The 26512-nt window shown below is 40.1% G+C and overlaps 2 protein-coding genes across 9 annotated transcripts in view; one reads left to right on the plus strand and one right to left on the minus strand.

Moving 5' to 3' along the window:
* dock7 (dedicator of cytokinesis 7) overlaps positions 1-26512 on the minus strand; it is a 44336-nt gene that overhangs the window by 8075 nt on the left and 9749 nt on the right. For 2 of the 8 annotated variants that reach the window (XM_087783772.1, XM_087783773.1), the window contains exons 12-37: positions 25704-25846; positions 25542-25635; positions 25312-25474; positions 18676-18793; positions 18276-18346; positions 15640-15778; positions 15456-15557; positions 15294-15380; positions 14355-14586; positions 13414-13578; positions 12215-12384; positions 10836-10928; positions 8479-8568; positions 6950-7045; positions 6444-6584; positions 5677-5790; positions 5387-5554; positions 5182-5321; positions 4840-5009; positions 3895-4076; positions 3642-3824; positions 3276-3411; positions 3106-3202; positions 657-753; positions 454-588; positions 240-392 (exon numbers count right to left, since the gene is read on the minus strand). In XM_087783772.1, coding sequence (XP_087639898.1) covers positions 240-392; positions 454-588; positions 657-753; positions 3106-3202; positions 3276-3411; positions 3642-3824; positions 3895-4076; positions 4840-5009; positions 5182-5321; positions 5387-5554; positions 5677-5790; positions 6444-6584; positions 6950-7045; positions 8479-8568; positions 10836-10928; positions 12215-12384; positions 13414-13578; positions 14355-14586; positions 15294-15380; positions 15456-15557; positions 15640-15778; positions 18276-18346; positions 18676-18793; positions 25312-25474; positions 25542-25635; positions 25704-25846 — 3479 coding nt within the window. Of the gene's footprint in view, positions 1-239; positions 393-453; positions 589-656; positions 754-2917; positions 2936-3105; positions 3203-3275; positions 3436-3641; positions 3825-3894; positions 4077-4839; positions 5010-5181; positions 5322-5386; positions 5555-5676; positions 5791-6443; positions 6585-6949; positions 7046-8478; positions 8569-10835; positions 10929-12214; positions 12385-13216; positions 13247-13413; positions 13579-14354; positions 14587-15293; positions 15381-15455; positions 15558-15639; positions 15779-18275; positions 18347-18675; positions 18794-25311; positions 25475-25541; positions 25636-25703; positions 25847-26512 lie in introns of all 8 variants that reach the window. The other 6 variants (XM_087783777.1, XM_087783776.1, XM_087783769.1 and 3 more) reach the window with 5 other exon arrangements.
* On the plus strand, positions 21728-24964 carry angptl3 (angiopoietin like 3). The gene is made up of 7 exons (XM_087782690.1): positions 21728-22243; positions 22381-22491; positions 22558-22666; positions 22741-22854; positions 22948-23043; positions 23791-24063; positions 24130-24964. Exons 1-7 carry the CDS (start codon positions 21728-21730, stop codon positions 24303-24305), a joined length of 1395 nt encoding a protein of 464 aa, XP_087638816.1. The 3' UTR covers positions 24306-24964.

Here is a 26512-nt window from a genome sequence, read left to right on the forward strand (position 1 = left end):
CTGGAGATTAAATCTCGTTTACCACTGTATTTTTTATATTCGGGAATTGTTTTCATTGAGTTGTGTTTTTTCCAAATGGTAAAGTCAATAGAAGTATTATATTATTATACTATAGTAACTTTTATTATTATTATTATGTTTATTTTATTTTTTGTGTGTTTTATGTGTCAGTTTCGTAGTTGACTTACAATAATTACATGTCGCACCAGTTCGAGTTTCTGGAAGAGTCATGAACTTACATTTCCGATCTCAAAGTTTTGCCTCATGAGGAGGTAGAGGGAGGCGCTGGCGTGAGCTCTGATGGTGCTGATGCTGCTGCTGCAGCTCCTCAACAGTCGCAGACACAAGTCGGCGCACTGCTCCGTCTCCTCTTCGAACAGCAGCTCGGGGAACTAGACGGTGAAAAAAAACACGTCATTATAATGCAAAAATACGACCGGTGCATCATCCCACCTTTGACACCAGCGCTCGTTGTGTTGCGAAACAGTGCTGCAGGTAGAGGGCGCTCTGGTTGCAGGCCATACTGTGAAGCAGAACCTTCAACACTCCGCCCAGGATGCTCTCCTTCGACTCCGTCACGGACACGGTCTGAACAGGAAACACTCGTTAAACAAGAATAAAAACTTTGATCACTTGAATGAAAACTTCATCTGTACCTGCACGACTATCTCTAACGTGTCAAGTATGATCAGGTTGGCCTCGGTTGCTAGGTTACCATCAATGAGAGCTTCGTGTTCCAGCTCTGCTCGGGTCCTGCCACAGAATAGAACAGTTCAATTACGAGGTTCCAGGTTCAATCCAAGCCTCACAGCAAAAGTTGTTAATGTAACTGAAATAGTCCAAATGGATTCTATTATCTTTCTAATATCTCTCCATCCGTGTGTAGAGTGAGTGAAAAGTGTAAAAATAACAAGTGTGTTGATCACAGTTAAGAGGAAGAGTGTGTTAAAAATGTGTGTCTGATGCAAACAAAACATGTATTAAACTGACGTGGAAGAGATGGATACAAGGATTTTTCAGCTTTTTCCACATAAATTAAAACATTCTAGAAAGAAAGAAAAGCTTTTGTCAGCAAAAACAACAAAGTAAATTGGAACTTTGAATATAAATTGTTAAAAATATTTTAATTTGGACTTCGTAATTAATCAATTATTTTTATTTGTGAGTATTTCCTGTCCAGCATAATAAATAGAAGAATACAATATATTATGCACTAGATTTAGGTTGAGATTATTTAAATAAAATAAATATAAATTAAAAGATATGGAAAGAATTTACAAGTTATTCTGGTCATATTGACGAGCCCTCACAACAGCCACTGACTTTGAATTTAATTTAGTTAAACATGAAGAATATATACAGTACATATACAAACACTGTTTTATTTTAAAAACTTTTAAGTGTTATCATTAATCATTACACACAAGATGCATGTTATTATTTTTTAAGGCGATGGTGGTGTTAAGAGGTTCACAGATTAATATCAAAAGTACGTTTAGGATGTAAAGGCTGTTAGGGACTATCAGGCATCAAATTAAATAATCATGGAGGCAAGTTCACAGCAAACACGACAAGCATCTGGTTCACAGTCTAGACTCTAGAGCTTCTATTACAAACTGTTGCGCCACAATATGGGAACAGAGAATGACACATGTTTACACTGACCCTTGTCTTCTACTGTACGTTGCATCCGTAGTTACGAAAACTGAAGTCAAAAATGTTTTTTTTATTAAATTCATTTTGAATTCTCAATGCCATGACATTTGTCCGTCAAGTTATCAAAGAGTGTTTAGTGTTTGCAGCCTTTATGTTCCACATCCTGACTGTCTGTTAAAATGAATTTTTGCAACAATAACAATGTCTTTTTTTATGTGGATACATACAGAATGTTTATCTATAGGAAGCACCAAACTGGAGCCAAACAGTAGGGGCCCTTATTTTAGGGTGACCACATCCTGAACCTCCAAAAAGAGGAGTGGGGTTTATTTTAGGGTTGGGACGAGTGTTTTTTTACGCACTTCTAACTCAGTTAAACTCATACTCGAAATTCCCCAAAAGACACTAGAGCAGGCCTCTGAAATTTCACAACAAAATGATGATCAAAAATGTAAATCTCCTTAATAAAGTTATGGCCAGTAATAATTCTGTTTAAATATTTATATTATATATATATTATATACTAGCTAAATATAATGTTACATATTTCATAGAAATCTTGAAAAACATTGGAGGTAGTCCATCCTTCTGACTAAACTCTTTAATGTCAATAATAAAATATTGCCTAAACCAAAAAGAAATACATTAAATAAATAAATAAATGGCACAACAAAAAGAGAACAGAGGGATGAGTTTAGGCCTCTATAGTAACTCTCACTCCCGTCCTCGAGATCAATCGTGAGCTCTACCAATTGAGCTTTCCAGGCGAGTAACAGTAACAGTGTTTAAATGATAAATTAAAGATGGATATGTTAGTTTACCTTAAATACAACTGTCTGCGACGCTTAGATAAAGGATACGCAACACAAACTCCCGACAGGCCCCCAAAAAAGAGGACATGTCCGGGTGAAAGAGGACGAATGGTGACCCAGTTTATAGCAGACAACACATCATCCACCACTGCTAAGCACACACACACACACACACAGACCCGAAGTATTGAGCACACGAGTAAAAAAGGCGAAACAGACCCACAGCAACCATCAACCCCGAGACAAACGTTATCGACGGCAAAGATTCCGACAGGAAGGGGGGAGTTCGGAAAAACAAGTTTTAAGGGGGATCTCTGGTGGTGCATTCAGGGGCATGTGGGAATGTTCCTTTAAAGTTAGCCGATGATGATTTAAATGATCACTTCTTCACATGCATGTGAACACACCACAGCCCAGGATCTGAAGCCGACACACAGTTCATACAGTACCTGACCCATCTGTGACTCCTACGCACAGCAACACGGAAAAGAAACATTAACAAAATAAAAGCCTGCTTCATTAGGAATAAAAAATCAAAATAGCTTGACGCGAATATTTCAGGAGCATAAGGAACGTGGAGCTTCAAGAAGATATTCAGGGGACAGGCTGACGACACCATAATGATTGAAGCTCATACTTGTCCAGTCTCTCGCTGTTCTGCCTCCAGTGGGTCATGTCCTTCCTCCAGCGCAGGTTCTCCTGGCTGCCGAACGCACTGCCAGACGGACTCCTCTCTGCAGGTGACAACACAGTGAGTGTGTGTTCGTTGTGTGTGCGACGACGACAACAACGACGACGACAACACACCGAGCTGACCGCGGCTGCGTCGCACCATCTCCTGCCGGGCGCCGATGCTGCCCAGGATGGCTTCCTCCAGCTTAGCTTTCATGTCTTTGGACTTCTTGAACGTCAGGCTGTTCATGCGCTCGAACGCCTTCTTCCCCTGCATGGTGAACACAACATGGGCCTTGTATCCAGGAGGCGGCGGGTGTGAGGGAGAGAAGAGGAAAACAGCGGGAGAGTCATTGGCAGCACAGCACCCAGCAGGCAGAGCAAGTTAAGTGTGAAAGCGGAGCTCCACAAACGGACGTCGTGCACAGAGAAAGATGGTCCGCACATGCTCAGTAGAAGTCCAGCAGCAGTGACAGCAGACCGAGGTCCATCCGGACGTACCTTGTACTCGAAGCAGGAGACGCAGAGGTAGAGAAGATCCAGCAGGCGATTCAGCTGCGACACCGAAAGGTCCGTGAACCACTTCTGAAGAATCATCTCGTCGGCGTTCTTCAGCACCCACAGCAGACAGATGAGCAGACTGCGGCTGGACTCGGCCGTGAAGCTCCCGTGCTGACGACTCGCCTGAAGAACACGAGAACTTAAGATCCAAGTCGTCACCAGCGCCGAGCGATTTTTTGAACAAACGCTTCACCTGCGAGTTCAGCAGGAAGCTGCTCGGTCGGGATATGGGCGAGGCGGTGGAGGTGCCCGCTATCGCCATGGCAACGGTCTGGCTTATGATACCATTTCCCTCGCCTTCCGCTTCCTCTCCTGTGCTGCCTGCAGCGCCCCCCTGAGGACAACCGGGGCGACCCCACTGGTTTTGGGAGTCAACTGAAGAGAAGTTATAGATGATCAACCGCTGGAAACCTTGAAGTCAGTATCAGATCCATCTAAAATTAATCTCTCGTCTTCCTTGAAGTCCAGATAGTGAAGCGAGATGATGGAAGTATATCAGTGCCATCAAGATATAGAATGATCCAAACCTTTAAACTATTTTTATTTAGTTATATTTTTTAAGCATTACATTTAATAACTCAAATTTTGAAGTGTCGAATTAGTTTTTATTGAATCAAATGATTAAAAAAATCTTAAAAAGGATTAAAAATGTAATTAAAACATTTTGAATATTGTCTGGTCACACTAAATACATTGAATTTAAAAGACCATGAATAAAGAAATATTGAGTGGTTTTTTCTCCAATTTTTGGAGTGTAAAAAAAAAAAGGAATTCAAATAATTGGCTTAAATTATTCAATAAAAACAAATTAAACATTTACTATAAAAATTCTAAGATTAAAAATAACAAAGTTTCAATTTGAAAAAAAAGCTAAAAAAGTGGACCTTTCAAATCCAACCATTCAATATTGTGATGGCACTGATCTACTTCCATTTGACATCGTCTTACTATGAAGTGATGCTTGAGTTTCAGAGTTGAATCAACATCTGAAAATCCCCCTTTTTTTTGCAAATGACACACTTTTTACTTCCATATCCATTAAGGATCTCACTATTTCTAGATTTTTTCACCTTTGGAAAATTAAAAAAAAATTGGAATGACTGTGATATTTGGCGACCGGACGTCTCTGCGTTCATACCTGTGAAGTCATGAAGCTGCGGCAGCGCCTCCATGACGATGCCGATCAGAGGCAGATACAACATGGCGACCCGGGCTTTGACTTCGGGGTCGGCGTAGCGCGGGTCAGAGTCATGGCTGGACAGCAGGTTGTGTACGACGCTGACCACCTTCTTATGCAAGCCAAACATCCTAGGACAGAAAAAGGAAGGTCATGTTGACCGAGGCAAGGAACAAAGGACGACACAGAAGAGAGGCTGCATGAATGCTCCCTTTATCTCTCCGCAACAGACAGAGGTTTACTATTGTTCGCTCCGAATTAGACGTTTCATTGTGACCGCTATGAATAACAGTAAAGACTAACCCTTCGTTCTCCGGGTCCAGAATGACAGACAGCTCAGACAGAACCAGTCCGGCCAGAAAGTGCTGTTCTCTGAAGGGCACGGACAGCTCAAACATGTTGGCGATCTTCTGGTCTTGTACTTGTGTGGAGAATCCAGAGCTCTGCCGTGGAAGAACGAGAACAGTCACGACGAGTCTTAAGGTGTATTGAGAAGTGACGAAGATACCTGGGAGGTGGCGGAGGACACGGATGGTGACGGGGAGGCAGGAGGAGTCAACAGACTACAAGGCAAATTGAGGGTGACGTAGTGTTCGTGGCTGGAGACGATCCTCAAGAAATCCAGCCTCAAAGACTCCAAGGTTTGGTTCTGTAGCGTGTAGAGTTTTGTTGACACCTGAGGCAAGAGAGTCGATAAGATCTCCCATCTTTCCCTCACTCGTGTGCAAGACACTTGAGCTCCTCCACCAGGACAACGGCTCAACAGAAAACGAGTCCAGAAGAACATAAGAGCGTCACCTGCTTCCAGTACGCCCTGATCAGAGTGAAGACGAAGCCTCGGTCCATCACTGACAGCAAGTCATTCAGGAAGAACGCCAGGCTGGTGTTGAGTCGCTCCACCAGCTCCAGGTCCTGTCAGGAAGTCACATCAAGCACATGTTTGAACTAAAAAAGACCTAAAGAAAAACAAATGTGGACTATAAAAATTGATTAGGCTTGTGAAACGATACAAGGTTCAAATCCAGTCTTTGTGTACTGAAGCATACTTGACCAGAAGTACCTTTTTGGCAGCACAGACAGCACAGGTTTTAATGTATTCACAGACAGACTTTTGGATAAAATCAGTTCAAATAAATCGTATAGAGTTTGTCCTTAACTCACTTTCATTAGTTTACATGTTAATTTTGTCAGTTATCTTGACTCAAACAAGCGACTTGAGTGATAGGGTTCACAGGCTAAAGTTACTCTGACTTCAGAGAAAACACTTTTCAGACGGTAATTATCAATAGAAAATAAATTATATAAATAGATTTTTTTTTCTACAGCCATTATAAATGCCTTTTGCCATCATGTCATGTTGCTCTCTATGAACTCCCTCTAGATATGTGACGCAAAATCTGGAAAACATGTCCTAATGTCCGTCCCCAAAACGTTTTCCTCTCCCCTGACAGTCAAAGTTGATAGAGAACACATTGCAACAATAAGCAGCAACACTTACAGATTTAAACAAAATTTGTATTCAATAAAAATCATCTTTGACACACAACCTTTAAGGCATTCATTACCTTCTGAAATCGAGACACGATGTCACCGGCGATGGTGCTGACCAGGGCGGTGATGTCATCCATAAAGCGTTCAGGAAACCGGTTCTTTCTGGGCGACTCCAAGCGCTCGGTGAAGTACAAGTGATGGATGATGCTCTTCACCTGTGGGTGGTTTTTTTTAAGGACAGATGATGGGATCAGGATAGAAACGGCAATCGAGCCATGTATGTCATGATAACATCACAAGTTTTCTTATAGTAAGTTACGTTGTCAACAGATGAGGCATCATTGATGGATTGAAAAATGCAAGAGCTTTAATGGAAATCGTGAGAATCTTCCAGTCTTCATATAGGTTTATCAGTCCTACGTCTGGATTAATTGTTTTTATTATGCTATAGCTTGTTGCTAGTTAGATATATGATGGTAAAATATACTATAAAGTGAGAAATGATTTTCTAAAAATAACAGTGTTTAAATCTGTCTCGCTTTAAATAAATGAATATTAATTTAACAAGAGTTTCTCCCACCATTAGCTCAAAGAAGAACCAGGCCTGTTGAAGAGCTCCTTCCCTCACGCTTCCACTGCTCACCACCCACTGAAGAGCCAACTCTTCGTGGAACAGCTGCAAACCAGAGGAGAGAGAAGAACAAATAGAGAGGACGAGAAATAAAACCAGCTTATTTGATCAACCATATACAAGTCCTATGTTGAGAGAGTCCTAGTAGGAATATCAAAATCATGCTAGTTATTCATGCCAAGAGGAAACAGAATACCTGAATGAAGCAGTAAGAACCAAGAAAAGTGACAACAAACATAGATATACAGTTTCTCAAAGAGGATTATAATCTTTAAAAAAATTAAATTACTTAAATACATTTTTAAACAGAACACAGTTATATTTTCAATAAGAACCAACATGAACAAAAGTCTGGCAAACGTTCAGACGAGGTGCCGGGGACACGCCGGGTATCTCGGGAATTAACTGGAGATTGAGGCACTACTTAAGGGTCCATCTGTTGGACAGCTTGGCTCTTAAAAACAAGCAGATAATTGTGTCATTTGGGCTCATATTTGAAGCACATCACTAGGGTTTAGAACATGATCTACTGATCTACTAAGCCTGCTTCTTACCATGGAGACACAAGGCTTTTGTTAAAAATCAGCTACATCAATAGGGATGTATTAAGGCTGTTTTTACAGGTGTGCAGACATGGATGTTTTGCAACAGTGACACATTTTTAATGTGAGTATGGATTACTGTCCGACTTTGATCTTTAAATGTATTTTTTCAATAAACCGATCCGTCTTTAACATCTGTGGTCTTTAGCAGACGTGAGCAAAGTGTGGCCCTAATGATTTGGGAGTAAAAACTAAAAATGCGGTAACGTTTCTGACAGTTTTTTTTAATTTATTCACACTTTTTGTTACACATCAACATAAACCTAAAGGCTTTTACCATAATTTTAAGCCTCTTCATCACTTTTGGCTCTATAGTTCCTCGCCAACATCACAGTCTTAACTATGTATACACTCACATATGTCTTGCTTATGCTACACTCACTTTGATAGTTCTAAAGAAATGAAGAAAATACTAGCTAAATGCAACTAGAATTAGACTAGCTTGAGACATGCATTTGTTTATACATGTGTTCTTCAAACACTGGAAGGGGAACTCAAAACGGAGGATGATTTACTAAAGTGTTTCTTTCACAGGAAATCTTGAGGTGTCAAATGAAAACCTCTGAATTTGGTGAATAGATCATTTTTATCCTAAACATAGACAGATGATCAACAAGTTTAGGCAAAAAGAGAAAAATCATAATAATGTTCAGCCAAGCCTCAAGTTAAGCGGCACCTTGTCAGTGTTCGCCAGACTCTCCACACATATAGAAAGAAAAACTCAAATCCGCAACTCTCAGCAAGACGTCACACCGACATGAGAGAAACAAATCCATCCATTCATCCACAGACAAGACAGAAGAGGAGGCGGTAAAGATTGAGGTGAGGGGGCGGTGGGGACAGGCTCCTCGCCCCCCCGGGTGCACGTGGCTCTACCTTTTTTGTGGGCAACCGTCCAGTTAAAGTTTGCAAGAAACTGGCGCTCTCTGTGTGCGAAGACATGCGATTGCCACAGCGCTCCATGGCCTATGGGTGGGATGAATGGAACGGTGACAACAAGGTTAGTGGAGGAGCAACGGGAGCGCGACTTTGCATCATTTCCCTTTCGCAAAAAATGTGCTCGTCTCCCCCACACATGACACACACATCATCTTTGGTCTCTAACATGATGCAGACGGAACAAATGTGACATTAGACATGTGATATACAACTATGAAAACAAACATATGAACCCAATCAGAGAATACTTCAGTTCTATTATAATTGATGTGTTTTTTTTTTACAGTACTTGTTCCCAATTTATTTAACTGCCAGTTTTAAAGTATCTGCATTGAAAACATCATTACGTTTATAGTTTATTGACATATTGGCGGCAGTTCTGTTGAAATAATTTGCTTTAGTCACTTTGAAAAGGCAAAAACTACACAACCTAAAAACCCAAAACCTATGTTGAGTAGCTTTTTTCTAATAATAGTCCGGCACAAAAAGCAAGAAATAGTTTTGTTCAAACATTGTCATATGCAGCCGATAACCTTGACCTCTGCTACCGGGAACAAAATATAAAAGTAGATACTTGAAGTCAAAATGTAATTTGATGAACAAGCTTAATAGATTTTCTTGGTGATTTTATATAAAAACATGTGTAAAAATATGAAATGCATGACATAGTGAAAAGTAAAATATAATATATGATATTTCTTAGCTTTATTGAATAAATAAACAACTATATTGTTTTAGCTAAATGATTAACCTGGTGTAATTATAATATCTTTACAACTAATAAGATATTAATAGTACACATATAAATGAATGACAAACTCAAATATAAGAAAACAGATGGCTGTAAATATTATATAATGGAGAAGGTGTTAACGTTTCTTGTGTCATTTTCCTAGTTTACTGCACATTTTATTACACAAGTAACACAGATATGAACAGATAACACCAGAAGACAAGAGAACATGAGACAGTGCTGGAGTCTACTCTGGGATGAACGGTTAGTTAAAATGCATGCAGGGACCAGGAGATCAGACACGATGAGGTTAGGGACAGAAAATGAATCAAGATGGAAAAGAACATATCAGGAACACATCTCTTCTTCTCTATGCTGAGTCAGTAGCAAGTAAAAGGAAGCAACAGGTTTTTTATTTTTCATCAATATATTGAGGGGATGTTGACAATCGTGGATGATCAGTCATTTAATACTTGTTTAGTGCCGAGATCTCAAAACTAGCTGGACTCATTTTTGATCGTCACTTTATAAAAACCTATATATTTCTATAAGCATCGCTCTGATAATTAGTTTGTTAGTTATTGTCTGTGCAGTCATCCATTCATCCAGGTCTTATTTATCCAGAAGCTTCCACAGTGTGGCAACTGGACTGTGTAGAGTTTTGAGAAGACGTATCCCGTCGCATTCAGGCTTCTTCCAGGCTACTTCAGTCATTGGAAGTGACGCCCTTTAAAACATCCTCCCAAAACTCTACACAGTCAAGTGGCCTCACTTTGAAAACCTTCTGGTTTGTTTTGTTTTTGTTCATCCTACTGTATTCTGTAGTTCAGAGACAATGAGTTAAATTTAGGGGAACAAAAAAAAAGATGAATTACATCAACAAATGAAACCTTGACATAATTTCCTTTATCAACCAAGTATTTACTTGTATTTATTCATGTATTTTTTGTACAAATTGTACTGAGAAAATGTTTTTAGATAGAGCTTGACTCAAGTTTTCTTTTTATCTGTAAAATGACTGAATGATGGTAGAACAACTTTGCAATGAAACTGACTAAAACAACAGACCAGGATGAATGTTTGTTTCTTTCAGAGTTCATTGTTACTTTTTCCTTTATTAGTGGAGAGTAAAACTTTATTTTTTCATATATTAACTAATTGTGTTTATTGCAAGTGAGAATTTTAATCTGGTGTGACTTTTAACTTTATCTAAAGGGTGCGGTTTAAACTGTAGAGAAGAAGAGATGTGGATCTTAGGTGTTGAAGACGAGGATCTAATCTGATGAGTCATGGAAGCAAACATGACTCCTATAGTTGAGGTGTGAGGATGTGATGAGAGTGACAGGACTGCTGCAACCGTCTGAAGTTTGGGTCATTTTTGGTATTTTAAATCATTCAATCACACATAAGGACTTGAAATGAATAAGGATTATTTTCATCTGTGGGAAAATATTGTTGCAAAATACACAAAAGTCCCAAAAGTCAAACGTCCCAGCGTCCTTGAAGTGGACTAAGTTAGGTCTAAGTTCTAAAGTGGAAGATTGGGGATTGATCAAACCACCTGCATGGTTTCTGGAGCAGACCCGGGGCTGGATCCCCAGGGGGCGCTCTTACAGCCCATGGTGTGCACCCACGAGTTGGAGCGGTCTAACCCCTAGAGGTGCCGAGTTCAGGGGACACGCAAGGCAGGCGGGAAGCAAGGCAGTGAACGAGCAGCATGGGAGGGGCGCAGGAGGAGGGAAGGAATAATCACAGGTTAAAGAGGCCACACAGGTCAGCACTGCAGGGAGATGCCAAGGTGCGTTAAGAAGAGTCAGTTAAAAAAAGAAAAGCAGACTTTTATCTCTCTCTGTGCTAAGAACGGACAGATGAGCGGTTCAGTCCAGTATTAGCAGAGATGAGACATGAACGGGATAAAAGTAAAAAGTTGGTCAGAATCCTCACATTTGAACATGTCAAACTTCTGAACTTAAAATAAACATAAAACCATCCATTTACATTTTCTCTAACAAACATAAAACTAAGCAGATCATTCAAAAAAAGTGGACACATTTTAAGTAGATGCACGTTTAACTTAAAGATACATTTTAAATGTACAAAAGTCCAATAAAAATAATGCAGCAGTATGAACCGGTGATGAAGTTTAGCAAATGAAAATGTGGAAAAGGAATCTGACTTCTTGATAGAAATATGGACCAGACTCTTGAACTGTTCGTACAGGGATTGAACAGCCTGTGTTGACTAGTAAGTACAGTAACCTGTAGTCCTGTAGCAACCATGAGAAACACAAGCAACATTTTTTCGACAAGTCCACAGCAAACATGCAGACTTGTTTAGAAAACTCCCATTAATCCCGAAGACCCTGCTGAGGATGTAGAGCTAAAATAATGTTTAAATAGAACTTATTTAAAGAAAGGATATAAAAGAAAAATTTAAAATTCAATCTGAAAATAAACACTATAAAAACAAATATGTACTGCCATAGGCTGTATGTCTTTGGACAATTTTAATCAATTTATTTTAGTGTTTTATGTTTAAAAATACAATTAGATAATATATTTATATATATATATATATACACACACATACATTTTTACTCTACATCAATAAATGTTTGACACTTCTACACATATACACACTTTGTGTGTTTGTCTGGTCATCTGTCAAGAACAGCAGTTGTAATAACGTAAACCCTAAAAAAAATAGGTCTCTTTGAGTCAAACTTGTGTCACTAAGAACAGTGTGTACATGCTTCAGGTCAGCGTCACAGCGTATGGACAGATAAGATGTTCGACCATGTGTTTGCAGATGGTTGATAATGGAGACACGAGGCGTACTGTTCACTTTATAGATCTGCAGGAGTCGCACGAGGTGACGCGCCGGGAAACTGCCGCTCGTCGATGACAACGTCGATGTTAGGGGTTTTAAGGAGGGGCTTACCTTGCTGCCGATGATGGATCGGACCTCGTCGTCGGGAGAGGTGGGAGTGCCGGAGATGTCGGGGTTGCTGTTGCTGAGGCTGCGAGAGCGGTTTAGGTTGAGGCTGGCGGGCCGGACGACGGAGCGAGCCATGGTGGCGTAGTGAACGGACCCTCCCAGCCCCCCGGGGCCTGAGAACAGTGGAACAGTGGGAGAGAATGAGAATGGATTGACAGGCTCATAGGTATGTTACGAGGGGTTGATGATAAAATACTTGAACGAGTCGTTACTGACAAGAATTAACCTGTTTATATCTTTGAATTCCTTCAGTGACCAGTCCTATCTTATCTCATCTTTCTTACAAGTACAAAATTGCACCTTGTATTTTTTGCCTTTCATGGTTCATTTATTAATTTCACTGAGGAGTTGTTTAAATTTCTTGAGACTCTAAATGAACACAGAAACACCAGCACCGAGGGTCATAATCTAATGGCTCGGTTTGTGAATTTAAAAATCAATATCCTGAGGAGCCAAGTCTAGTAGATCATGGATCAAGGGTCAGAGAGCAGGATCTGACCCGGATTGACACATTACACTTACCAGGACCAGCACACGATCCACTAAATTCAGTGGCTACAAACGAAGAACGGTGACCAGAAACAGCCGAGACATATTAGGGCTATGCAACGATTAAAAGATTTAATCACGATTAATTGCAAGATTTCCCTGATTAATCACGATTAATTGCATGATTTCCCTGATTAATCATGATTAATTGCATGATTTCCCTGATTAATCATGATTAATTGCATGATTTCCCTGATTAATCACGATTAATTGCATGATTTCCCTGATTAATCACAATTAATCGCATGTCAACAGTGACGCAGTTGATGGTTAAATGCGTTGACCCGATAATAACCCAGCACTTGCCCAACTTGCACAATAATATATCAACTCAAGCATCTATGAATCTCACACATCTAAGTTCGACTACAGAAGACACGAGAGCACCACAAGTACCTGGAGGGGATGAGCTGAGGTCAGAGGTTGCTGGCAGAAAACGAATATGGAGGGGGAAAAAAAAGGCAAACAAAAACAAAAAAGATAAATAGGAGACGGGGCATGAACAATCCACATGAGGTTCAAGGGTGATGAAAATGAAAGGCAGAACCAAACGAAAGCATGTTGAGATGATTCAGACGCTGATGGGAAAATACCTGGAGAGGGAGAGTTGGGGTCAGCGCTGGGCAACCGGAAGACGTAGTGGATGTAAGAAGACAACAGGCTGTTGCGCCCGTGCATGTCTTGGCTGGAGTCCAGGTACTTGTGTAGGCGGTTGACTATGGAAGCCATGACCTCGAACGACGCTTGTCCCAGATTGACTGCAGGGATGAAAGCATGAACTTAGATTAAAATCACATGAGCCTGAACACCAAACATACAACTTTTTTATAAATAAAGAACCTGATGATTAAATGTTAGATAAAAGAAGAAACCAGCTTCAAGGGACTAATTGTATAAACCAAGCTAACTGGAGGAGGAGTGAAGCCATTATTACGTCATAATGGACTCTGCTCTCGTAACCTCTAGTTCGCAAAGATTTCAGACGGGGGAGAACTTTATAAAGTATTAACTTCAAAACATGGTCATGATGAGGGACTTACTGTATCTTAGACAGGAAGACTTCAACATTAGAAACAATCAGGAGAGTTGGATTTGGTTGCCCTTTAATAACACAGGTCAATAACATGTGTTTTACCAAAATATTTTGTTAATTTCAAATAAAAGTGAAATTAAGCCTTACTAGTGGTTCTGATAAGGGGATTTTGCCTAGCTTCGGGATTCATTTGGCTATTTTGATCTTAAACCAAATTTGGTGGGGAACAATTTTATTGTATACCATGTTTTATAAAGTCATGTGATATTAGCTCCTTGAGGAAGACATGTTCCCTTGGAGCTTTTTTTAAGGTAATTCATTTAGAAGATATACATCTTCCCTAACTTGGCCTGCACAGGAGCAAGTAATCCCTGGGAAAATCATTGAAAAAATAATATGGAGATGAATTAATTAATTGTTAATCAATAATTAGGAGAAAAAGAGTTTGTTAATCTATGGTGCAGGCCTCTCCCATCACACCCCTCACACCCACAAACATACCGATCTGCCCGGCGATGACGGGCGGTCGAACCACGAGCAGCACCAACTTGTCCAGCAGCAGGTGAAGGAAGCGCACGATGGGCTCCAGCTGAGAGGAGTTGAGCGCCGCTATGCTGGACTTGAGCTCCGTCTCCAGGTTGTTCTCCATGATGCGCATGTCTCCTATCCGGACGGGGAACATGTGCTCGTCCAGCGCATGGACGAGAGCGAAGAATTTATCCAGATACTGGTCCTGGAGGGGAGAGAGGCACAAGAATGAGAGACAGGAAGGAGCGACAGTTTTGGATAAAGAAAGATAAAGTCTGACTAAAGGGGACTTTACAGCAAATTTGACAAGCAACAGGTTTACATGTCAAGAATATATAGAGTAGTGATGTATATTAGCAAGAATCTGGAGATACGATACGATATATTGTGATACTGTAGCAAGGATATATTTGTAGTATTGTCGAGTACTTTATACTCTGGTGTTGCAGAACTTACAGACCACATGACTCTTGACGAAGTCGAAACTGCTTTCATTCGTTTTTAAAACAAAATACATCCAAACATCAGCTTTAAAAGCTGCTGGAGTCGACTGTATCCTCTCGTCCTCAGTCAATACCATGATCTCACAGGACATGATTGTTTCTTAAGCGGCAGAGGACGAAATGACTGCTGCCATCTAGTGACCGGAAGTTGAATTGCAACGCAAAATGAACAGAAGCTGTGAATATTTGCACAAAAAAAAAAAAAAAAAATCAAATTGCATGTTATGTTTTAAACGCACTTAAAATATGATTTGAAAGCCAATGAAACAGAGCTGTCAAATATCGATACAGTATTATGGGGAAAATAAATTCATGATATATCGCCGTATGGTTCTTAACCAAAGGTTGTTGTACAATGTTGGAGTTGATTCTATGGTGTGTGTAGTCAGAAAAATAAAATCATTCATACTTGTGTGTGGATTGTTGAGACTGACACGACTTCCACGTTAAACACTCCTCGGTGGTTGTCCACCCACTTCATTCCTGGAAGAGGAACCTTAAAAAAACAATATTACAGGTTAAGGAATATCATTAGCTTCATGTAAAATGAAGGAAGCATCTCTTGACTCACATCTGGAGAGAGAACCGAGTAGGACTGAGGCGGCTTCTCAAGAGACACGGGAAGACAGAAGTGTCCAGTCCTCAGACGACCGCTCTGCAACATGGGGATCCACTGGAGGAGCAGGAGGAAGGAGACGACCATGAGACGACCATGAGACGTCGCTCGGATGAACAAGTTTCTCTTCTAAACGTACCGTGTATCCAACAGGGGTCTCTAAAGGCGTGTTCTGCTTCTGCTGGCAGCTGACGTGGTAGAAGGTGAAAAGAATGTGGTGGTGGTCTGACAGGGAAGCTGGAAGCTTGATCTTGACCTCGTCGTGGAAATCAGGAGACCTGGAAGACAAACCAAAAGATGAGAATACAACTATTCCAGGAGCATTTGGAGGGATTTACGGTGACAGATTTTGATGAGATCATGCTGGTTGACTAGGAGAATACAGGCTTTTGGTTTAAAAATAATAATTTAAGGCCAGAGATACACAAGGAAAAACAGATGACATCATCAGACTAAGTCTGATAGACTTTAAGATGATCAAACTTCTCTGGAGAATCTGTACAGGAAGTGAAACAAAGGTCTCCTGTTTATTATTGTGCAACGTCTGTGCCTGTGGTAACACAAATATACACATGGCTGAAGCACATTCTTTATATTTAATAATAACATTTTCTCAGCATTTTAACATGCTATCAGCTGCAGACACTTCCTGTCTAAAAAAAGCTCTGCTTATTTAAGAAAGAAGAACAGGAAGCTTTCTGAAGTCCTCAAGTGATGTCCTCGTGCGTTGTACACTTTATTTCTCCTTTCTTGGCTTGATAACAGATAAACTGTTTTATTTCTGAACAAATATATACGTATTCACACAATGATTACAAGAATATAAAAATAATTCATAATAATATAGTTTGGAAAACATTTTTGGTCAGGATTTGATAACTGCAGTTTAATCAATACATTTCTTTTTTGTCTCATTTTTGTTTACTAGTTTATTTTTGTAAAGTACATCATAGACATATTATTTTGTTTTAATTTTAGAGCCAATACATAATAGTTTTCTTCACTCCCATCGGCCTCAGTCTATAACTTTGTTTCGGTGGAAGAGCATTACAATTACATCAAAAGTCAAATTCTATTATAATATACATTTATTTATTTCCTTTTTTCTATCTCTGTACATTTTCAAATATCTTTACTTTATAGACAACCGTACACAATTGTCTCCTCTACTCACACAAGATTATAGGTCGCATATTATTACAGAACATTTTCATCATTTTTCTCATTCAAACTTATCAATTGATTAACAAGTTTATATTTTGTTCGGAGAAAAAAGACGTGTGTTGTTAGTGTATTTTTGGATGTGTGTTTGTTTATGCGATCAAACATGATGTTTACTATTATTATTTTCAGTTTTGTTTCTGATTATACTTGGAGAAGTTTAAACTAATGGTTGATGGTGAAACTTCACTCTACTTACAGTTTTCTGCAAATATAGCTAACCTTTGAAAATGTTCTATACAATACCAGCAGTGTTTGTCTCTCTAGTCACTCCATCGATACAGAGCTTCAATGTTTCTCTTGGGAAATTACATTTTGTCTTGAGGTCAGTAGAAAAAAATAGGAAAAATTGGTAAAGAAAGCTGAGGACATTTCTTTTTCTTTGTAAGTGAATCATGATGAAATACTTCTTCAAACCCAGCATACTTTGCCATCCATCTATGGTCGCTCAGAGGCAACTTTAATGCACAAGAAACGACACAGAACACACAGAGATTTGGAAGAAATTCAAGATTTGGCAGGAGATCATAATGTTGATGCTTGCTGCTATACAAGGGAGATTATAAAAGTATCTCCACTTGCACATAAGTGACAAATGTTTCAAACCAACTCATTTATCATCTGAGAAATACACGTTTCCTTCAATGGCTTCTAATCGAATTCAGTTTGTTAACCTGGCAGATGTTCAGCAGGTGGTTCAGAGTTCAAGACGTGACAATATGAGATTATAAATGTATTGATTGTATTGATTGATTGTGTTGATCTACTGTACATCCCCAAGCTTTTGACAGTTGGATGAAAAATCAATTGGGCTTTGTCACTGCCTTTTTTATTTAGCCTGTCTTTCCAACCAATTGTTAACAACATAAACCCAAAACCAGCGTCACCACAAGGACAAAAGTAACTTTTATACGACAAGAATAACAAAAACAATAATATGAATAGAGTACGAAGTAAAAATTCCGGTCGGAAAAGGGCTAAAGAAGGATCGCAACTTATTCTCAGAACTTTGTCAGTTTTGAAAAAAACAAACTTCAACACAGGTCTTAATTAATGTACAAATGTATAATCAATCAAAACTCCCCTGCCTTTTCTCTGTAGTCCACCAGCACTGTTAACAAGAAAAAAAAGCAAACCCAAATACTTCTTGAATAAAGGAACTTTTTGTGACGAATGTCTTTTTTTGTGTTGGTCAAAACCAGTTTAAGATAAATACATATGATTCTTGAATAAAATAACCCTTAATATTAATGTTTAGTATTTTGAACTACAACTGCATTTTCTTATATTTTCTGTGATGATTGTTTCAGTTTGAGAAACAGTACTTAGAGGACTTTTTAAAAATGAGAAAACCGACCCATAAATAAGTATTCCTACAAGAGGAGGAAACAGAGACAAATGTATTGAATCTTTAGTGCTGCTGATTCGACAGAGTTTACTTTATACGATTAAAACAATATTAAATATGCACCAACACAATCAAAGCTTGTTCAATACAAGTGTTATTTAGAGCCTGACGATGAACAACTTGAGGCTAAAGTCACTCACACTTACCTGTTATGATAAACCACTGCAGTATATGCTTCTTTTGCATAATCTGCACAGCTGGACTTCCCAAATATCACCTGGGAGGATGAAAGAAAATTGAGTTCATTTCACATGTTTTTCTCTTCTTTAGACTCCTACACAGTTTGACAATGCAACTCAGTAAATATTGGATCAAGTCAACGTTCTTGATCAAGAAGTAAAATGGTGCAATACAAATAAAGCCATCATGATGCACTTAGACCCTCGAAATTTAAAGCTATGGTCTAAAAACGTTAAATGGTATTTTAAATCACCAGTTTTCATTAAAAAACAAAAGCTCCAATAAAAAAACAAAACATGTATTGAAATTCATATGTAAACAAAAATAAGAAAGGAAAGGAAATACTGAAAGGACATTCTTTCGTACCGGCATGGCGTTGTTTGGATCCTCTCCGTTCATGAATTGCACTTTCACCGTGATGTTACGCGCAGACCCTTGACGGTTGGCAAAGTTGAGGCTCTGCGGGTTCACATACAGCAGATTTCTGCAAGGAGAACAAAGAAGAAGAACAACATCAAACTAGGTGTTGGAAAACAATTCTAATTGGAATTTGTGAACTGTAAAGAATGATCAAAAAAACAAATAAGTGAAAAATTGGCTTGAAGAAAGCATAGAGAAAGCACCAATCACATCTCTAACACTTTCTTGTCACTTGTTTTGGTTAACCCTCGTGTTATCTCTGTGTCAAGGTGACCCGAAGGGCCGAAAACAAATGTGTTTGTGGTATCCCTTGTGTTGTCAATGTGAACAACCTCCACCACTGCATATGTATTTATGGGAGCCAGGGAGGTCGTTTAAACCAGCTTGACCCAGAGAGACGACACAAGAGACACCACAACAAACACATTTGTTGTTGGACCTCCGTGTCACGTTGACCCTGAGATAACAAGTATTAAACCTTGTACTCTATCTGACAATTTAATTCCATTTTATTTCTATTCACTAGAAATCAAGCAAAAATAATTTCCAAGCCAACCGAAGACAACAAAATATCAGCATAACAACACAAACAAAACATATTAATCAATAAATGGCTTCTTTTAATCCAAAACCACTCTAGTAGGAGAACTCACATTTCCATGATCCTTAAAACTCTTCACTGGCTGCCAGTTTCTTTCAGCATCAATTTTAAAATTCTGGTTCTTACTTTCAGATCTATTCATGGTCAGACCTTACATCCGTGATCTGATCCAGCGGGACTCCTCTGTTCTTTTTATGCGTCTTGATCTTTTAAAGCATGTATTTTAACCGTGTATCGTTTTTGATTGTTTTACAAATAACCTTTACTTCTCTTTAAAGGTTCAATATAAACTGCTGATGAAACACTTCCACCACTCAATACATCGTAAGATTACACATTTCCTCTCATGACTAAGACGAGGGATAATCTGTTCACATGACAACACTTTAGTGGTAAAGCTTCTTTACGGCGTTGTCGGTGAACCACTTGCTTTAAACATTCTTCCTTTCAAGTGGCTTTGATTGATGTCGCCGCACGTGCATGTGATGTTCCTCAACACAACTTTGGCCGAGCAGCTCTGACGTTCATGTGCTGTTTTGTTCGCCGGAGCACAGAGACGTCACATACAGCACCGACCTGAATGCTTCTGGTGCTCCGACACCTCATCGGCTTCTTCAGCGATTACAGTTACAGTGGCTCATTTGTTGCGTCCAGATTCTCTACCCGTGCATCACTGATACGAGCCTCATCTTTCCCTGACATTCTGATGAGTCAATGCTTTTTTGGATTTTGATGGGAAATCTCAACACAACAGGGTCCTTGTTAGTGCAACTAACACACACTTGCTCTATCGTCCAACTTATCACAAACCAACCTCCAAGGATGTTAGAAAATATCATTACAACGAACAAAACTGTATCTATATTCAACAGCACCATATCTCTTTATTTCTAAAAAATATATATATATACACTGTATATATATAAATATATATATTCCATTTATTTTTTTAAATTACAATCAAGATGCATAAAACAAATATTCACATCATTTGTTCAATTTTGTTCCACAAAACAGCCTAGATGGCAGCAGTTGTTACGTCCTCTGCAGCTAAAGGAACAATGAAGTCCAGTGAGATCCCGGTGATAACTGAGGACGAGAGGATGCAGTCGACTCCGGCAGCTTTCAAAGACGATGTTTGGACATATTTTGGTTTTAAAACCAATGAAAGCAGTTACAACTTTGTCAAGAGTCATGTGGTCTGTAAGTTCTGCAACACCAGAGTCAAGTGGTTGAGAATACTAGAAATATATCCTTGTTACTACAGTATCTAAATATATCGTATTGTGATATGCATCGTGATGCATAATGCATACTGAACTAATTCAGGGTCATTTTAGTGTCATCTTGTAAATGTTTCACTCTCTTTTGGTTGAATTAATATAACTGAGAGCCAAAATATGTAAAAAAAACAACAAAAAAAACAGCTTTAAAAGCAGCTAGAATCAACGGTTTCCTCTTGTCCTCAGTCAATGCTAGGAACGCGTGGGATTTAATCGCTTCTTCAACTGCAATGGAAGTTCGATTGCAACAGAACAGAAAAAATTGACCCTGTGAATATTGTTTACTGTAATTTGAAAAATCAAATTATTTTGCAATTGCATGTTATTGAAACGCACACACACACACACACGCACACGCACAGTATATATAGATGTATTGATTTATCTCCCTCACACTCCTACTACTATCCTGGGAGCATCGATACTCCCGTTGACAGGCTGGAAATGATTTCCTTTATTTAACTTTAACACATCTTTGTGTTTCACTATATATTCATTTAAATCGCTGGCTCTTGTGAGCTCGAAACATTCTTTAACGCTGCCATCCTGTCGCACAAACTACACACTTCCTCATTTTATGTCTGGTGGAGTTAAAAATAAGCAGCAGACTTGAGGGAATGACGAAGCCATGAAACCAACGAGTATGAAACAGTCTTCGCCATCATTCAGGCTGCAGGGCTGAACCTCCTGCACCAGGAGAGACGCGAGATCCTGGGCCACGGCTGATTCAGCACAGCAGTGAATCAAACCTGAGAGCATTAATTACACAAAGTGTATCAATCAGGGCGAGTTATGGGCGGGTTATGAAGGCAGTCCCGGCAGTGGCAGAGATTGATCAGGGCAGAGATCAATCAAGCATTGTAGCGTTTCTGCTGGTCAGCTAAAGCTCTGCCACACAGATGGGGCATCGGGGTTCGAGGGATATAAAGGGAGGGCCGAGTGTGATTTGTTTGTTCAGTAGAGGGAGGGCTGTAGGGGGAAGGGAGGAGGGGTGTAGCAGGGTTTAATGATCAGCTAATCCCCCCCTCCCACTCTACAGAGAGAGCGGTATATAACGGAGAGAAGCTGCTGCAACAGGAACCAGAAGAAGAAGAGTGTGAGGAGAGAGGAAACCATGTTGAAACTTATCGGCCTGATGCTCGTTCTTGGTGCTACCGTGGCGGTCCCGGTGAGGGATGCGAACCCAACCCTGAGCTCGTCGGCCTACACCACGGCGCCCAGTCCGACCGAAGCCAAGTCCCGCTTCGCCATGCTGGACGATGTGCGCCTCCTCGCCAACGGTCTCCTCCAGCTCGGCCAGAGTCTCCGCGAGTTCGTCCACAAGACCAAGAACCAGATGAACGACATCTTCCACAAGTTGAACATATTCGATCGCTCGTTCTCCCAGCTCTCCGTCGTCACGTCGGAGATCAAGGAGGAGGAAGAGGAGCTGAAGAAGACCACTAACTTCTTGAAGGCCAACAACGAGGAGATCCGGAACCTGTCGCTGGAGATTAACTCGAAGATCAACAACATCGTGCAGGAGCGAACCCAGCTGCAGAGCAAAGTGGGGAGTCTGGAGGTGAGACTGCAGGGGCTGTCGGAGGGGATGATCCCACTGGAGCAGCTCAACGAAATCACATCACTTAAGGTAAGTACTTAGAAATCCATACAACTCCAGCTTGAAGATCTCTTACGGAGAAAAAAAAGACTAGCAGAGCAGATTAACGGAAAAGTCACTCTGGATTTTAAGAAATAATGTGACCAGACAACCTTTTGAACTTCCAGGAAGTGATTGAATCTCAAGAGAGAACGATCACGAACCTGTTGACAGCCGTGCAGGAGCAACACGAGCAGCTCGAGCACCAGAAACTCAAGATTAAGAGCATGGAAGACAAGGTACAACCCTCGTCTTCTCTATTCCGTAACCCAAGCGTGGAACCGATGTTGTCATGTCTTTTCTAGCTGAGTGACGACAGCTTTCAGGACACCGTCGACAAGAGCTTGGATGAAGACTCTGCTCCAGATATGTTTGAATATGTATCAGAGAACTCCACTGGTCGCAATAATAATGGTGGGGAAGAGTGAGAAATAACTGCAAGATAAGTTTGTAAATGGGTTGATATTAATGCAGTTAATGTCTTTCAGACCTTCCGATGGATTGCAACGAGTTGTTCAACGGAAAAGACGGCTACAGTGGAACTTATGTCATTAAGCCGAAACAGTCGGAGCCTTTTAATGTTTACTGTGAGGTTGGACCAGGTGAGTGATGAGGCAAGGAGACAAAGAAAAAGGACAAATTAGCCTCTTGACAAACCAAGTGGTTAACAAAGAGTTTTCAAAATCATCCTACAGATGGTGCCGCCACCGTGATTCAACAGCGGACGGGTGGTTTGACCGATTTCGACCAGCCGTGGTCAGAGTATGAGAAGGGCTTCGGAGATCTTGAAAGTAAGTTCTTAAAATATCTGACTCGTTCCACGTAGATTTTTGAGAAAATACTTCGGTCTAGAATCATCAGTGACTCTTCTAGACCAATGTCTACCTCAAAAAAGAGTCCATTTCAGAAGGGTAACAAAAAACAAACGACACAGTGGAGCTACATGTTGAGCGTGTTTAAAGAATCTCTCCTTAGGGGGAACAAGAAAGTATCCATCTATAATGTTCAATTCAATTCAATTTTATTTAAAGTGTCTTATCATAACAAAGTTATCTCAGGACACTATACAGTTGAAATAAGACTACAGATGATTAAGGAAAAATAGATCCCAGCAATTCAACAAAGAGCAAGAAACAAAACACTGTACAGTGAGCTGTACAGTGAGTCTACAAAAGGAAAATCCTTACTGACAAATAAAACACACACAGGAACTACCATTAATTTTTACAAAATCAACAGAAGATCAATCAGTGCAACTGTTTTTTTAGTTACCAAGTCACAGATATATTTAAAATGCTTCAGGAAGTAAACTGCCACTTCAAGTATTTGGCCATAAATGTTATACTTCAGATGTGCTGTACTCACATTAAGATGCAACAAAATGCAATTCTACAGCCAATATGGGATAAGCTTGATTGGAAAAAAACAAAATCTTCCTCCTTGAACCAGAAAATGCACATTTATTTTTAATTAATTGTGATTAATTAGAGCCAATGATGGTGATTCCTTGTTTTATGGTTTGTTCTTGTTTCACGTAGAAGACTTTTGGCTGGGTTTAAAGAAGATCCACAGTCTGACACAACAAGGCGCGTACGTCTTGCGCATCGACCTGCTGGATTGGAAGGAGGAAAGGCACTGGGCTGAGTACTCCTTCTCAGTGGCTGGTCCACCGGAGCGGTACGCCCTGAGCCTCTCCAACTTCTCTGGTGATCTGGCAGATTCTATGAGCAACAGCAGTGGCCTCAGCTTTGCCACCAAAGACAAGAGTAATGGACGACAAGCAAACGTTAGCTGCTCACGTAGCTTGACTGGTAAGAGCGTCAACATGTTTCCCCAACTCATGCTACTGGTAGAATAACACTGTGTGGAACTTCCAGGTGGCTGGTGGTTCAATTCCTGTGGCGAGAACAATCTTAATGGAAGGTACTTTTGGATGAGGGCGAAGGAACGCTCGATAAGAAGAAAAGGCCTTTACTGGACGCCGGGCACGGGACGAACAATGTCCATCAAGACCACCAAGATGAGTCTACGTCGGACTGAAGACATCAACTGACGCCGCTCCGGACAGAGCATCTTCCCACAAACCATGTGGTCACTTAAATGAACCATGTAAACACTCAACAGGGCCGACACACAGGCATGTACATAAACTACATCGGAAACTTGGTCATGACCTAAATTCGGCTCGCTGCCTTTACAGACGACTGCTGACCCGTAGATAGCCAGCAGAACAAATGTCAGGGCTCAGGAAATGCCGCGCAGAGGGAATGATGCAACAATGGCCCGCAGGTCGTCGACCCATTCAGTCTGCCTCGGCGAGGCCGGCGTTATTGTCATTACACAATAACTGCCACCCCTTGCAAAAGGGGGCAGACGGAGCCACGTCAGCAATCTGAAATGTCACTGTGTAATGCAGGAGCATCCAAGAGTGCAACCTGTAATAACCTGGTCAGTAAACATGACCGCTCCACAGCTTGTTTGTAGACTATTTCAAATGCTAGAACTGTTCGTTGCATGTTCTAAATACACATATTTATGATGTCTTAGATGAACATTCAGATGTATTCTTAGTTTCCATCATGCATGCTCCACTATGGCTTCATTTGTGTGTTTATTTTTTACATTAAGGGGGCGTGTAATTATGCGTTACTGGGTCATATTGACCCTTGTTCATTTTGAATAAACCTGGCCTGCAACTGTCATGGACTCCACAGAAAATAAACAGATGCCTCCACAACTTTGTAATCATTAATCAAATTCAATTGAATTCCATCATAATCTGATCAATTTAAAGGCCTTAGCTTAGTGAATATACGTCACTGACAACAGCTCTTTATTTTAAGCTCAAATATTTTCTCCGGAGGCAGTTGAACTGTGGCATCTCTGCGTGATAGGATGAACTATATGCTTCAAGGGTCAATCAACAGAAGCCCCTCATTATCTGCTGCTGACGTGCTTCAAATATATTTCAATAGCAATAAAGAAAGCCTAAAAGAAGAACCACTGGAGTTCACAGCTGGCAGCGTGTGACAGAAGATGTTTCCAAAGAGAATTTGTACCTGTATGTTGTATTTGGCACGTAGACGTCCCTCGCGGGGAACTCCAGGATCTCCCTGGTGGGACGAACTCGGCTGTCGGGGTAAGGTTTCACCTGCTGGATATCAGGGGTCAAGCAGTAATGAGGGTTCTCTGGTGCTGGCGAGATGTCCAACTTCAGCTGAGCTGTGAGGACGGTGACAGAGGAGTGTCAGGTAAAAAGCACGTCACGCTAAGAAAGTGACCAGTCTACCTGTGATGGGTCTCAGTCTTCTCAGCACTGACGAAGGTCTCCTCATGTCTGCCAAGAACTTGTACAAGTCCTCGTCACTCAGCCGGTCTCCCTCCTAGAAGGAACCAACCGTGAACGTGAGACCGTGGGTTGTGACATGCGTGGAAGTAGTGACCAGCAAACCTGCTTAAAGAAGTTGGTGATGGTCAGTGTTGCGGGTCGAAAGCCGGTCAGACTGCAGGCCTCATCCCCGGCGGTCGTCCTCTCGAGTGAGCGCCTTCCCATGATGCTCGAGTTCCTACGCTCTGACCACGACCCTTTCCTCTCTAATGGGAAGACACAAAATGTTGTCATTTTACTTATCAATAGATTTAAAACACATCACGTACAGAAAATACAACATAACCCTAAACCAAACAGGATCCTCCATGAAATGTATCAACAAATATATTTATTTTATGCAATCTTGTCATCATTGGTTTACTCATTAAAAGAATAGAGATTAAAGAGAAGAGATAAGAATGTTTGCTATATTTATTATTTATTTATATATTTATTTATTATATCATTTTGTTGACAATACTTTCTGTCCGTTGTCGCCAATGTTAATCAGAAACATTTATTGCCAGAGTTGTAAACATTAAATAGGAATTTGTTGTTGTGGGATAACAAAATATAAAAATGAAATAATACGAATGAAATGGAAAGAGATTAATAAAATACAATAAATTAAAATAAAATAACATACATTACCATAACATGGCATATACATAAATAATGTATTATTTAAAATAAAATAAATAACATTTAATTAAACAATTATCATTGTTGTTGTTGTATAATTTAGGTTGTCATCTTTATGAATCTTGTTGTTTTGTATTATAACTATTTTCTTTTTGTTAATTTATATTTGTTAATATTATTATTATTTTTAATTGGCGTTATTGTTATTAATTAGATAGTTGATAAAAGAGCCATTAACTGAGATTCTG

The sequence above is a fragment of the Callionymus lyra genome, chromosome 2 (assembly GCF_982586985.1).
Source record: "Callionymus lyra chromosome 2, fCalLyr1.hap1.1, whole genome shotgun sequence".
Taxonomy (NCBI): domain Eukaryota; kingdom Metazoa; phylum Chordata; class Actinopteri; order Syngnathiformes; family Callionymidae; genus Callionymus; species Callionymus lyra.